A 15965-nucleotide genomic window follows, 5' to 3' on the forward strand; every position below is an offset into this window, starting at 1 on the left:
ATATATATATAATGCATGCGTATATATTTCATCTACACACACGTATACATGTGTGTGAAAATATAGGGATATATATCAATATATACCTCTGTGTGTGTAGGTGTATAAATATACACAAAGCGTTGTATTTTTATTAGTGTATCTATGCACCTATCTGCACAATACATAGCGACACCCCTATGCAATAACATTGACAAACATCGTATGACACCGCTTTAGTCTCAAATCAAAAACTGGACAGGTACCCTCTATATATAAGAGAATCATAGTATGATCGTCTTCTGTTTTCAAAGAACATGACATGTACGCATTGTCTCTTAATACTGAATTTTAAAATTTCACATTGAGAATTAGCTACAACTACATATAGACAGATACATACGAATTGTGTTAGTTTCACACATTTGTATTTGTTTACAGCCAACTGCCTGATTGCACTTCGTGATTGTTGCGCACACATTGATGTGTATCTATCAGCTAAGTGTATGTTTATACCATTTTGACTTACCTTGTTTAAAATCTTGTAACATATTATCCAGTTTATGGTCGTCAAAAACAAACAACACGGGGTGATTGTAAAACTTGCACACCGCTCTCAAAGGGGTTTTATCGTCAGGATCAATTAAGGCTAAATCCTTGATGTTGAGAATAGCTACGATATTTTCACGGTCTTTCTCATAAACAGGTATTCGAGTGTAACCTTGTTTCATGGCCTCAGACACTGTCTCAAAATCTAAGATAGTGTTGAGTTCTAGCATAAAAACATCACTCATTTTAGTCATAGCATCTTTCGCCGTTTTTTTAGTTAGAGCCAACGCTCCGGAGATTATGTCTACTTCTTCACATTTCAAATCTTTCGCCAACCTAATAAGCTGCTGCAATTTTTCTCGGTTGTACACCTGACCGATTTCTTCTCCCAGAATTTTGTCCAATATTAAACTAACAGGATAGGAGAGGGGAAATGTCAAGACCATAAATAAGCGTGTAATCCATACAGTGCGGGCTCCGACAGCTAGTCCATGGCGCGAACAAATGGCTTGTGGTACTATCTCTCCAAAAACAACAATACCTACGGTGGCTGATATGACGGCAAAAACACCACTGCCGGTCAAATCATCCATCAAGATAGTTAATGTGTTGTTCACTAAAACATTACCTAAAAGTAAAGTACAAAGTAAAAAGTTTCCCTTCTCTCGGACTGGTCGTATAATCCGCGCGAAACGCTTCTCAGATTTGGAACCTGACTGTTCGATAATCTTTAATTCTGTTTTATCCAAAGACATCAACCCTAAATTCAAACCACTGAAAAGGCCTGACAAGCATAACAGAACAATTATCAAAATTATTTGGATCCATACAGGTAACAAAGTCTTTCTATATGTTTCAGCCTTAAGTCGGAGCCAAGAGTCGCTACCCTGGTGGATCCAATGATCCATTTTCACGGAATTTACGGTGTAAGATTGCTTTATACACAAATAATAATAAGTTTCTCCGGGAAGTAGAGGGTTCAATGTTACTTTAAATATCACTGATATATTTGCTTCGGACGATGAGGCCACGAAAGCGCTGGTCCGCTTCAAATCACTGCAGCTGTTGTTCCTCTGTTGCTCGTTGGTTGTGAAGGATACTTCTGTTTCATCGGAGAGTTCATGGCCGATCAGTCGGATTTTCTGTTTGATTGAATCATATATTATTTGGGACCCCGTTTTATCCTTTTTTATAGATTCCTCTTCAATTAAAACTGCGTCAACACGGACCGCCTGCACCCAACGCTGAGCTGAGTGCAGGAGGCCAAATATCAAGAGAACCATTCGAATCCCATGGTGACACAACGAAGTGGCCATGTTCTTTGACCCACTGCCGGAAGTTTAGATTTTCGTCCCTCCCATTTCCTTCACCCAAAACTCTAATCTGAATGCTATTACGCATGCGCTTCTTCAAAACAATAATTTCCTGTTGAATGACAAGGTTACACGCCTTTCACAGTTATTATTATCACTACTGCAAGGAGGCGTGTCCTCAAATGCGTCATAATTTGTGGTGGTTTCGATTCTCAGTTAAAGCCGTTAAACTTAATCAATTCACGTCGCTAATTTCTCAAGGACATCAGGCACTGACGTTACTCGTGCCCTTGAGAAAGAATGAACATTCTGTTTCCTTAAAATATCCAAAGGTCAGAGAAGTGTAAGAAATAAATATTTTATTTGTTATTTATTCTTTGTCTAGTAACATATATTTGTATTGATAGGAAAGTCTATGGATCGATTTCAATTCCTGCTCGATAATGTATATGAAAAAAGCTAGAAGGTCACTTTTATTTCCCTTGCTTCATTATGCATATGTAATAGATGATTATTTTGTTTTTGGCTGATTATAAACATTAGGATTCATTACATATAAAGCTATAACTAAACATATTGAATATAACGTAAAACAACGTCCAAGAAATTAATATAGTCGTTTTCCCTTTGATAACACAAAAAAAGAGAAAAATGCTCCCCACCCCGAACTCTGTATTTATAAACAAAGGAGTGTTTTCACGGTTAATGGTGTAAAGTCTAAATTTCCATCAAATCACACCCACCGAATCAGAAAAGTTAATCCACATTGAACAATAAATTAAAATAAAAAGCACGAATAGTGATCGTTCGACTACCTTTCATTATCGGGTCTGCTCGAGTAAGGCTGATTTGGGTGTAAGAAGCAATTGTGCACATTCACACACGCATGTACATATGTATATAGATGCAGTTTAGCCGAACGTTTAAGGTGTTCAGTTTTTCATGAAGTTCAGATTTTTACACCACTGAGTAGCATCTTGTATGTCTTTTAATATAGCATGGGGTCGACCTATGTTTTATGAGTGAAACTGGGGAGAGAATAATTGTGTGAAAAACTTGTAACTCAATGGCTAGGTCCTGGTACTTTGCTATTTTCTCTATACCTCTCATATTGACTTTCTAATCATTTGGCACTGTAAAATCAATTATCTGGCACTTTCTATTTTCTTTGCCCGCTTATATTAAATCAGGCTTTCTAGCTTCTGTTACTCTATCCGTCTGAGTGTTAAAGTCTCACAGCTTTGGTTCATGTTCATACCATTTATCAGTATGGTCAAATCGTACCTTTGTACATAACTCCCACTGTATTATTTTCCCTAGGTTGTCAAGTCTCTTCTTCATTATTATTATTTAAGGCGGTGAGCTGGCAAAATCGTTAGCACACTGGACGAAATGCTTAGCAGTATTTCGCCCGTGCTACGTTCTGAGTTCAAATTCTTCCAAGGTCGACTTTACCCTTTATCCTTTCGGGGTTGATAAATTAAATACCAGGGAAACACTGAGGTCGATGTAATAGACTTATTCCCTCCCCAAAAATTTCAGGCCTTGTGCCTACAGTAGAAAGAGTTGTTGTTGTTGTTGTTCTTCTTCTTCTTCTTAATAATAATAAGAAGAAGGTGGTGAGCTGGCAGAATCATTAGCATGCCAGGCGGAATGCTTTACAACACTTTCGAAATGCTTAGTGGTATTTCGCCTGTCACTACGTTCTGAGTTCAAATTCCACTAAGGTCGACTTTGCCTTTCAACCTTTCAGGGTCAATAAAATAAGTACCAGTTGAACACTGGGATCGATGTAATCGATTCATCCTCTCCCCCAAAATTTCTGCCCTTATAGCAAAATTTGAACCCATTATTATTATTATTATCATTATTATTATTGGGGCAGCAAGCTGGCAAAGTTGTTAGCACATCGGGCAAAATGCTTAGCAGTATTCCGTCTGTCACTACGTTCTGAGTTCAAATTCCGCTGAGGTCACCTTTGCCCTTCATCCTTTTGGGGTTGAAAAATTAAGTACAAGTTGTGTACTGGAGTTAATCTAATCGACTGGCCCCCTCCCCAAAACTTTCAGGTCTTATGCCTATTGTAGAAAGGACTATCATTATTGTTAGTGATCTGTCAGAATGTCAAAAAAAAAATGCAATATTCTTACCAGCTTTTTACATTCTGAGTTCATTGAAGTCAACGTTACTATTCATCTTTTCAGGAGTCCATAACATAAAGTACAAGTCAAATATTCTTTTCTACCCTAGGCACAAGGCCCAAAATTTTTGGGGAAGGGGGACAGTCGATTAGATCGAGTCCAGTACACAACGGGTACATAATTTATTGACCCCGAAAGAATGAAAGGCAAAATTGACCTCAGCGAAATTTGATCTCAGAATGTAAAGACAGATGAAATACCGCTAAGCATTTCGCCTGGCATGCTAATGTTTCTGCCAAGTTGAATATTACGCCATTAGTAGTAGTAATAACAGTAGTAGTAAGGCAGTGAGCTGGTAGAATCATTAGGTTGCCAGGTAAAATGCTTAGCAGTGTTTCATCCGTCTTTATGCTTTAAGTTCAGATTCCATCAAGGTTGATTTTGCCTCTCATCCTTTTGTGGTCAATGAAATAAATACCAGTTAAGCACCGGGGTCAATGTAATTGATTTACCCACTCCCCCAAAATTTCCAGGCTTTAAAACCATTATTATTTTTATTCCTTCATTTCATGCAGTCATTATCTTGTGAATACTAGACTGTTTTATTGTAACCTCAGATAGTACTTTCTGCAGGATGTTTGCTGTTCCCAAAAGTGTCATTTTTTGCAATGTTGTAATGCTGGAATAGACTCCAATTGTATCAAGGTATTTTCTAGAGGCTTTTTTTTTTTTTTTTTTGTCACCAACCCAAGTGCTCCAATCACAGTTGGTACTATTCTTGCTTTTTCCACATTCTTTCAACATCTAACATCAAGTCTGCATATTTTACAATTTTCTCACTTTCTTTATCATTGATGTAATAATCTGCTGAGCAAACTACATTGATCAGCAAACACCTCCTTACAGTACATTTCTCCACCAAAGTTATGTCCAGCCTCGTATGTTCAAGGATTCTATCTGTTTGGATTGTAAAGTCCCACAGAAGTTTCACTGTTTTAATTTTTTAGGATCTTCTTTGGTTCGTACTGATACAATTTCTCAGTGGTTGGAAACCCATATTTCTTGCATAAAGTGGTGATGTAAGCATACTTTATCATGAAACCTTTTATGGCACTCCATCACAACATTGAGGGTTTCAGTTGAGCCAATCAACAGAACAACCAGCTTGTGAAATTAACGTGCAAGTGGTTGAGTACTCCACAGACACACATACTCTTAACATAGTTCTCAGAGAGATTCAATGTGACACAGAATGTGACAAGGCTGGCCCTTTTGAAATACAGATACTACTCACTTTTGCCAGCTGAATGAACTGGAGCAACATGAAATAAAGTGTCTTGCTCAAGGACACAACGCCACTGGGAATCAATCTCGTGGCCATACAATCATGAACCAAATACCCTACTCACTAACCCATGCGCCTTTTTTATACTCTCTCTGCCATAAGAATGTCACAGGCACTCACAATGTGTGTCACACTTTCTGCCTTCTTTCCTCATAACCTACACTTATTTCTTCCTTCTGGGTTATATATATATTCCTAATCAAGTTTGTGTTTAGTGCTTGATCCTGAGCAACCACCTACAAACTCTATGCCTCTCTTTTAAGATCACTTTTTGTCAACCAATTCCATGATGATTCTACCTTTACTCCCTTCATTTGTTTTTCAAATTGACCATGTAATTCCATACTCTCCTACATGCTCATTTTCTTAGCTAGCAACATGTTTCTTTACTTTCAGTAGTTTCAATGCATATACGACTGCTTTTGGCAACATACTTTAAAAGTTTCTTCTCTACTACTGGCCAAATAAAAATCTAAACACCTGAATTCACCAGCTACACAATATTTCATGCTTACAAGTCTTCATCCTCTTGCATTACTCAGTGTATATAGCCTTATCATATTTGCCTTTGGGTGCAATGCACTGTTGTTGACTGTTTTCTTTCATGTTAACCTGTCCTTCTTCTCTTAAATAACCCTCTCCTCCAAATTTATTACTATTATTATTATTATGAACCAATCTCAGGATGTTGGACTTCACAGAGAAAATGACAATGGACTAAGATGTCTGGTGATAATGAGGTGCTTGAGAAGACCCACCCATGTCAGCAAAACTGAGTTCTAGAAATGCTGTGTGTTCCACCCACATGTAACAAGAAAACTTTACAAACACCCTACCCCAACAAACCAAACTACATCTCTTCTCTTCCTCACATTTCCTCTTTCATGCACTATGCTTACCTCCTGCTCTCCAATCCTGTCCTCTTGGCCCTGTTTCACTGTATCATTGCTATCCGCTAGCCCCTGACCTGTGTGTTCCACCCACACTTAACAAGAAAACTTCTTACACACCCTACCACAACAAACCAAACTACATCTCTACATTTCTTCTCTTCCTCACATTTCCTCCTTCATGCACTATGCTTACCTATCACTCTCCAATCCTGTCTTTACAGCCCTGTTTCTCTATATCATTGCTATCTGGTAGTCCCTCAACCTCTATATATCCAGGTTTTCACCACTCACTGCATTCCTCTTCACCACTCTCTACTCACACTTCTTTGGCAATATGTTGCCACTTATATTATGACTTTTGAATCTCAAGGGTATGCCTTGGCACTTACCACCATCTATCTCTCTCTTCTTTTACTCGACCATCCCATTTATATCCTGATCCCTGTCCTTTGTGAATTGACTGACACTTTGCTAGCGCCATCTCTATCCTGCTATCTCCCTCTCTCTCTCTCTCTCTTCTCCTGTGCTTCCGTCTGGTTGGGTAGCCATCTATCTCCTTTACAGCAGCACATCTGTTTCTATTTTTGTTCCTGATCTCTCCCCCCCCCCGCTCTCTCTCTCTCTCTGGCTGCATAGCCTTGTACCTCCTCTACAGCATGACACTTGTTTCTGTCTCTCTGTCTCACTATAACCTTTCATCTTCTGACACAAGATCACCTCCTCCAATGCTCATTTCCCTCTCAAAAGATTTTGTCTTGCTAGTTACTTGGTGACCCTGTCAGAGCAGGTGCCACTTAAAAGCATCCAGTCTACACTGTAAAGTGGTTGGCATTTGGTAGGGCATCCAACTGTAAAAAGTGGTCATGCCTAAGGCTAAAGTCTTGTTTTCAATCTCAATCAGTGCTAGATTGTATATTGTACTCAATTTCATTTTTACCAAATAATTTAGGAAGGAGGGAATGGGTTATTCCCCTTGGAAGCTTAAAAATAATTACACCCACCATTCAACCGCGCCCAAATGTTGTTCCTCTGCCGTTTACCCGAACATGTTTTCAAAATCAATTTATATCTAAAATCTCCCCAGACACATAAGCAATGTGCGTGTGAAGTTTAAGAAAAATCAGTCTAGCCATTTTGGCACAAAACGAGGACATACCGATACATACACACACAAATTTTCAGTTTTAATATGTAAGATTATTTAAGGCAGCAAGCTGGCAGAGTTGTTAGCATGCCAGACAAAATACTTAGTGGCATTTTGTCCATCACTACATTCTGAATTCAAACTCCACCAAGGTCGACTTTGCCTTTCATCCTTTCAGGGTCGATAAATTAAGTACCAGTGAAACACTGGGGCTGATGTAATCGACTAGTCCTCTCCCCCAAAATTTCAGGCCTTGTGCCTATAGTAGAAAGGATTATTATCAATAATATCAATACACCAACATTTTGTTTTTGTACGCACCTGTGGCGTGTGTCACACTTACTTCAAAGGAAGAAGTGAGTGGCAAAGAAGGAGAGAGGAGGACAGAGAGGAAGTGAGAGAGGCAGTGAGTGGTAACGGTGTTCGTTTTGTGTTTTTAAATGTTTATCAGTATTTTTAGAGTAGACTGATACATAGATCGAAAGAAAACTAGATACATTGATACATAAACACATTGTTAAATTAAAAGCAGGAGAGAGGATGGACACAGAAGAAGTGAGAGAGACAATAGATACATAGAGCGAAAGAAAAGTTGATACATAGATACATAGACTCATTGTTAAATCAACTACAGCAAATATTGGATGTCACTTTCACTTTTCATTACCACACAAGGATAAAATTAACTCGCAAGTGGCTGAGTACTCCAGAGACATGCATACCATTACTTTTAACAATGAAGAAGAGGGAAAGATATTTAGAAATGAATAAAGGAAAAGTGTTTATGTTTTCATTCTGGGAGTTCTAGAAAGATTGAGTGTTAGTTCTCTCTTCTTACCCCCACCCCCGGTACTTATTTGCCTTCTTTCATAGTTCTTCATGTCTTAATTGGAGGGGGAAAGACCATGTTTTTTTTTTCCAGGCATATTTAACATTTTCTCTACAAACTATAAACAAGCCACCCACCTCAGCCTCACACAGATTATGACAAGGCTGGCCCCTTTCAATTACAGCTACTACTCATTTTGGCCAGCTGAGTGGACGAGAGCAAGATAAACCTTCAAGTGGTTGGAAGAAAATGAAAAAACGATCCTATATAGGGGCAGGGAAATCTTTTTAGTCATTAGGGTCACTATAGATGTTAATCTGGTCCTAACAGCGGCATTGGTGGGTCTCACAGATCTGGAGGCCAATCCCCCACCCCCATTAGACACTGGTGTGCAGGTTGTTGTTATCAAACTGAGCAATTATTTCATCTTAGTTTTCACTGCTTATACTAAACACATGACATTTTTGCCTTACAATATGGAACATTTCCTTTTCTTTCACTTTTTTTAAAATGGCATTCTGTCGGTTATGGCAACGAGGTTCCTGTTTATCTGATCAACGGAACAATCTGCTTCTAAAATTAACATGCAAGTGGCTGAGTACTCCACAGACATGCATACCATAACGTAGTTCTCGGAGATTCAGCCTTACACAGAATGTGACAAGGCTCCTCTTTGAATCACAGCTGAGTGGACTGCAGTAAAGTACCTTGCTCAAGAACACAGCCCACCACTGGTAATCATACTCCTGGGCCGAATACCCCTAACCACTGAGCCATGCCCCTTCAATCTCTTAAACGTAGAGAAAAGGAGTGAAGCGATAGTGACAGAGAAAGGAAAGCATCAGTCATTTGAAATTACAATTAGACTGAAATACAATCAATCTTTTCTAACTTCGTTATTTTTAACAATGAAGAAGAGAGAAAGACATTTAGTAATGAATAGAGGGAAAGTCTTTCAAGTGTTTATGTTTTCATTCTGAGAATTCTTGAAGGATCAAGTGTTATTTCTCTCTTCTTTCCCCCCACCTCTGGTACTTATTTGCCTTCTTTCATAGTTCTTCATGTCTTTTAGTTGGGGGAAAGACCATGTTTAACATTTTCTCTACAAACTACAAACAGGCCCCCTTCCCTTTTTTTTTTTTCATACAAAACTAATGCAAATTTCAAATGGGTTATAGCTATGAAAAGAGCCCAGAAAAATGGATAATACTTCCTACAAAATGGGTAGGAGTAAAAAGTTGCCAACAGGTAGCTACACAAAATTCAACTCGATATTTTAAAGAGTGTCTTCTACTATCGCCTCATGAGTGGATTTGGTAGACAGCAACTGAAAGAAGCCTGTCATATATATATATACATATATATCTATCTATCTATCTATATATATATATATAGATAGATAGATATATATATATATAGATAGATGTAGGTGTCTTTTTGGATGAGCATAGTGAAAAGATGGTGACAGGGAATTTCAGAAATCCCAAGAAATACACAGTCAGGTGGGCAAGCAGAAAAGCCAGGTACTCTGATTTGACCTAACAAGTGGGTACCCACTAGTGTATGGATGAGTGGCTCTAAATGTTTTATATATAATTACTCTAAGTATATTTTGTTTTAATTATTGAGTGTTTTTTCAGTAACTTTCTACTTATTCATCAAATTTTTAATCTCTTTGTTTAGTCCTCACTGCATCTTTATATAACTTTGTCTACCCATACCCACTTGTATTCTAAACTCCATGTTCTTTAATGTCTTTTGTATGTATTTTACATGTTTCTGTGAGCCATTAAGAAAAGATTATTATTAAGACAGCTTTAGATTCTGAATTCTCGTTTTTTCAGAGTCAATATAATACGTTGCACTGAGGTCAATGTAATCAGCTAAACTGCTTTCCCTACACTTTCCTGGTCTAAGATGATAGGCTGACAAAATTATTAGCATGTCAGACAAAATGTTTAGCAACATTTCCTCTGGCACTTTGTATCCTGAATTCAAATCCTGCTAAGGACTACTTCACATTTCATCTTTCTGACATCTACAAAGTAAAGTACCAGTGAACTACTGGAATCAATTTTATCAACTTCCCCATCCTTTAAAATTGCTGGGCTTCAGCCAAAATTCAAAATCATTATTATTAAGATGATGAGCTGGCAGAATTGTTAGTACATCAGACAAAATGCTAAACATTTCTTCAAGCTCTTTACTTTATAAGTTCAAATCCTGCCAATGTCAAATTTGCCTTTCAACTGTTTGAGGTCAGCAAAATAAAGCACCAGTGAAGTACTAGGGTTGATTTAATCAATTTCCCCATACTCAAAATTGCTGGCCTTGTGCCAAAATTATTATTATTATTACACCGGGTAAAATGCTTAGCAGCATTTCATCTGTCTGCACATTCTGAGTTCAAATTCCACTGAGGTTGACTTTGCCTTTCATCCTTTTGGGGTCAATAAAGTAAGTACCAGTTGAACAATGAGGATGGTGTAATCGACTTACCCCTTCCCCAAAAACTGCTGACCGTATACCAAAATTTGAAACCATTATTATTATCATTATGTAGGTTGCAAGCTTAGAGAATCGTTAGCACACCAGACAAAATACTTTGAGGAATTTTGTCTGGCTTTACATTCTGAGTCCAAATTCCATCAAGGTCAGATTTGCCTTTCATCCTTTCAGGAATGATAAAGTAAATGACAGTTGAGTAATAGGTTCAAGATAATGACTAACCACTCCCCTTAAAATTATTGGCCTTGTACCAAAATTAGAATAAATTATTGTGTATATATGTGTGTGTGTGTGTGTGTCAATAATAGTAAGGATTATATATACATCATTACATATGTGTGTGTTTCTGTGTGTGGAAAAGAATATACACTGCAAAAGATGCCCATCATTGCCACATCTATGCTGCTCATATTTAAGAGAACATTCTAACAATGGCATTACTTGAAATTAAGTTACAGCATGGAAAATGGATGTTAAATGATGATATGTTAATATATGTATATATGCACATATATATATATTTGCATGTATGCGTATCTATATATAAATATATAGATTTGAAACATAATATGTGACGATTATTCGGTTGACATAATAAAACTTTGTGTTTTTGGTGTTGGGGCGGAAACCTGCACCGACATCTCTTCAGTGCTGGTGCAGGTTTCTGCCCTGACATCCGAAACAAGTTTTATTATGGCAACCGAATAATTGTCACACATTATATTACAAATAAATTCCTCTATTTACATAATATCAAGGTCTCTTTCATTCCTTTGTTGTCTTACTATTAATATATATATATGTATGTATATATATATATAAATATACAGGGATTAGACAAAATAATGGAAACACCTAGCATCATAACATCATAATTTTGAAATATCTATAAAACTGTCAAAAGCTTGTTTATTTTTATGTGTTTTGATTTATTATCAGAAGAAGGTAATTAAAATTCATTAAAATGACAGATCTGTCGGACTTTCAAAGAGGTCAAATTTTTGGAGCTCGTATAGCAGGCACTAGTATAAAGAAAACAGCCAAAATGTTTGGTGTAGCAAGAAGTACTGTCTTGAAAGTAATGACAGCCTTTGAGAAAGAGGGAAAAACAAAACTCCAGAAGAAAACCAAAACTTTCAGATAGGGACCGTCGGACTCTTACACGAACTGTTAGAAAGGATCACAAAAGTACAACTCCCAGAATTGCTGAAGAGCTTGATGACCACCTCAAGAACCCAGTTTCCACAAAAACTGTTTGCCGGGAGCATTTAGAGTGGAGCAAAAACCTACAGAATTGGTCCCTTGATCAGTGGAAGAATGTTATTTTCTCAGACAAGTCATCCTTTACCTTAGTTCCGACCACCAGCTAAGTATATGTGTGGAGACAGCCAAAAGAAGCATTCTTCCAACTGTTAAACATGGAGGAGGATCTGTGATGATTTTGGGGGCTATATCTTGGAAATCCACCGGCCCAATGGTTTCCCTTCATGGTAGATTATACTGCAATATTGAATGGACGTTATAACAATCCAACCTTTTGAGGATAATAACTCTGTACAGCTGGGAGTTGTGCAGTGCCAGATAGAAACATTCTATCGACAACTTTGGAATATAACGATATCTGTCAGAGCAACAACCGTTGTACAAAGCATTGTGCGAGAGTATGACGCTTCTCATGTGAGAATGGAGTAGACCACTACATATAAATAGTAGTGGTCTGAGTAAGTGAGGTAGTTCATGTGTGCTGATAGTTCAAAGCTGGAGTTCAAAGTTTACAGTTCAAGTTAGTGTGTTGGATTGTTGTCTCTTAAAAGATTGCTATATTATGTGTGGTTTCTGCCATTTGTTTCGATTATTTTGTTATTACACTGTTGCAGTGTATTCATTTATCCATAAGGATATAACATCTTGCAATGAGAATCATTCAAAACTCACATTGGTTATTTGACAATTTCTGCATCATGGAAAACCTATTAGCTGCAGTAGTACAACTTCAAGAGAAGCAACAGGTACAACTGCAGGAGTTGCAAAAACAAATGCTACAACAACACCAATTGAGTTACAGTTAATAAAATCCAAAAATCCAGGAAGCTCATTTATGCCAGACACAATTTCTGAATTTATGTATAATCCAAAGGAGGGTATTATGTTTCTCACATATTATAAAAGATACAAGGTAAACCATGTTATGGTTGTGGAGGCCTACACTACAAAAAGAGTTCTTTGAAAGAACTGAAGAAAATATTGAAAAAATGTTTCCACAAGTGTTATTAGAGGATTTAAGTCTATGTAGAAAGACATGCCTATTTCCAAGTAAGTGCAAATGCTGTACCTGTATTTAAAGCAAACAGAAAAGTACCGTTCATGGAAATTGAAACCATAAATGAAGAGTTAGACAGACTCAAAAAGAGTGGAGTCATCAAAAAGATGGATTACTTGAAGTGCACAACAGCCATGGTATGTATTAAAAAATATATATATAATAAGATTAGGCTGTGTACCAATTTCTCTACAGGATTGAACAACTGCTTAAAAACATATCATCATCCACTCCTGACTGCAGAGGACATTTTTTCAAAATTAAATGGTGGAAAAATTTTTCCAATTTAGATCTGTCTTACAGATAAAAGTAAATGAAAAATGCTCAAAGTATTTGACAATAAATACACACAGAAGATTGTACAGATACACATGATTACCGTTTGGATTAAAAGTGGCACCAGCAATATTCCAGCAAATCACGGATACTACGTTATCTGATTGTGAATTTGCAATCCCATACTTGGATGATATTTTGATCAAGAGTAATTCTCATGAACAGCATGTGGAACACATAAAAGCTGTGTGTAAGAAAATTAAAGTTTACAGATTCACTTTGAGTGAAGAAAAATGCGAATTCTTTTTACCCCAAATAATTGATAAAGTGGTAGACATCTTGACCCATCGAGGGCAGATGCAATAAGGAATATGCCTGTGCCAACAAATATTCTAACTTTATAAGCATTTCTTAGGTTTGCAAACTATTATCAAAGCTACATTCCTAATAGGCACAAGTGAAGAGCTCCATTGAACAACTTAGTAAAAAAATGGAGTAAAGTGGCCTGAACATTTTTGAAGAAAGAAAAGAATTCTAATCTCAGACTTGTTATTAGCACATTACAATCTCGAAATGAACATCATTGTAGCATCTGATGCTTCTGAGCACAGATAAGGCGCAGTTCTACTTCATAAATATGAAGACAGAAGTACAAAACCAGTGGTTCATGTTTCACACTCGCTAATAGCAGCAGAGAAGAGATATAGTCAAATTGAAAAAGAGGCCCTAGCAATTAGTTTTGCAGTTAAAGAATTTCACAGGTTTCTGCATGACAGAAGTTTTTTTTATTGCAAAGAGACCATAGACCTTTGTTGTCGAGTTATGGGTCGAAAAAAGGGTTGCCAACTCATACTGCAAAGCACCTGCAATGTTGGGGTGTAATATTACTAAATAATAATTTCAAAATGCAATACATTCCATGGAAAAAATTGGTCATGCAGACTGGTTTTTGAGATTAATTCAAAAAAATATGAAACCACTAGAAGAGACTGTTATAGCTGCACTGCTGACAGAAAGTGAAATTAAAAGTGTTATGACGAGCGTTATCCAAGAACTACCAGTGACTGCACAGGGTATAAGAAAGAAAGCCGTTGGTGATGAGTATATTAAGAAAATAAAAGAAGCTTTAAAAATTAAACAGAATAAAAATTGAGATGCCGGTAGTTTTTCAATTTGCGACAATATTCTGATGTATGCCCAAAGAATGGTGGTTCCAAATTACATTACAAAAAAGGTGTATTGCAATAATTTCACAGCACACATCCAGGCAAGGTAAAGATGAAGAGTCATGTTTATTGGCCATCTATCGACTGAGATATCAAAAACTTGGTGAGAACATGCCAAGGTTACACACTCATGGCCAAAGCCCCGCCGGTAAAATATCAATCGTGGCCTGAGACGGAGAACCCATCGTCTACGTTACACATTACTATACCAGACTGGTAAATGGCGCTTACTACCTAATCATAGTAGATAGCTGTTTTAAGTAGCCAGAGGTTTGCAGGTGTTATAGACCAACTTCTAAGACAACTATAAAGTTCTTATATGAATTGTTTGTGCGATATGGTGTCCCTGACATGCTAGTTTCAGACAATGGAACGCAGTTCTCTGGGTATGAATTTAAGAACGTTTTTGAAAGGTATGCGATAAAGCATATTTTCACTCCACCCTACCACCCAAGGTCAAACGGGCAGGTAGAAAGATTTGTGGACACCTTTAAGAGAGCATTAAGAAAAGCAAGAAATGAATTAAGCAATGACAAAGCACTGACGAATTTCTTAAGAATATACAGAGTGACCCCCAATCTATGTACAAGTTCAGGGAATTCTTCTGCAGAAGTGATGTTAGCAAGAAGAATAAAATCTATTTTTGAGAAGCTATTACCAGAGAAAAAAAGATGTAAAGGAAATATGAAAGAGCCAACGAAATACGTCAAGATAGGTGATAAAGTGCATTTCAAAACCTATAGAAATGGTAAAGAGGGCTGGGAAGATGGCATTGTTACCAGAAAAATTGGAAGTATGATGTATCTAATTAAAGGGTCACACAGCGAACATAAGAGACATGTAAACCGACTAAGGAAGAGGCATATCCAAGATCAGGAAGAAATTCCCATGGAAGTATTCTGTGAAATATTTGATGTATCGGTACCAAAAGTGATAGTCCCATAGAACCATCATGAGAAAAAGAAAGCAGACTGAACACCTTGAGATAATGCCTAAGCAAAAGAGATACTAATATATATATATATCATGATCATAATAATGATCATAATGATGATGAAAGATAATAATGATGATAATGATAATGTTAATCATCATCATCATCATCATTGTCGTTTAACGTCCGCTTTCCATGCTAGCATGGGTTGGACGATTTGACTGAGGACTGGTGAAACCAGATGGCTACACCAGGCTCCAATCTGATTTGGCAGAGTTTGTACAGCTGGATGCCCTTCCTAATGCCAACCACTCAGAGAGTGTAGCCAGTCAGGCGGTACTGGCATCGGCCACGCTCAAAATGGTGTATTTTATGTGCCACCTGCACAAGAGCCAGTCCAGGAGCACTGGCAACGATCTCGCTCGAAAGTCCTTATACATGCCGCGGGCACAAGTGCCAGAAAGGCGACGCTGGGCACAGGTGCCATCACAATTTTGCTTTTGCTTGC

At 37.4% G+C, this 15965-nt stretch overlaps 1 protein-coding gene and 1 long non-coding RNA gene across 2 annotated transcripts in view; one reads left to right on the forward strand and one right to left on the reverse strand.

The window, feature by feature from the left end:
• LOC106873766 (metal transporter CNNM4) overlaps positions 1 to 1891 on the reverse strand; it is a 108885-nt gene extending 106994 nt beyond the window's left edge. Inside the window, exon 1 of the mRNA XM_052974465.1 lies at positions 509 to 1891. Coding sequence (XP_052830425.1) covers positions 509 to 1844 — 1336 coding nt within the window. The 5' untranslated portion in view covers positions 1845 to 1891. The remainder of the gene's footprint in view (positions 1 to 508) is intronic.
• Positions 1892 to 1983: 92 nt separating this feature from the next.
• The window catches only part of LOC106873689 (uncharacterized), a 42192-nt gene continuing 28210 nt past the window's right edge, over positions 1984 to 15965 (forward strand). Inside the window, exon 1 of the long non-coding RNA XR_008266029.1 lies at positions 1984 to 2184. This is a non-coding gene — a long non-coding RNA (uncharacterized LOC106873689). The remainder of the gene's footprint in view (positions 2185 to 15965) is intronic.

Source organism: Octopus bimaculoides, chromosome 18, assembly GCF_001194135.2.
Source record: "Octopus bimaculoides isolate UCB-OBI-ISO-001 chromosome 18, ASM119413v2, whole genome shotgun sequence".
Lineage (NCBI taxonomy): Eukaryota > Metazoa > Mollusca > Cephalopoda > Octopoda > Octopodidae > Octopus > Octopus bimaculoides.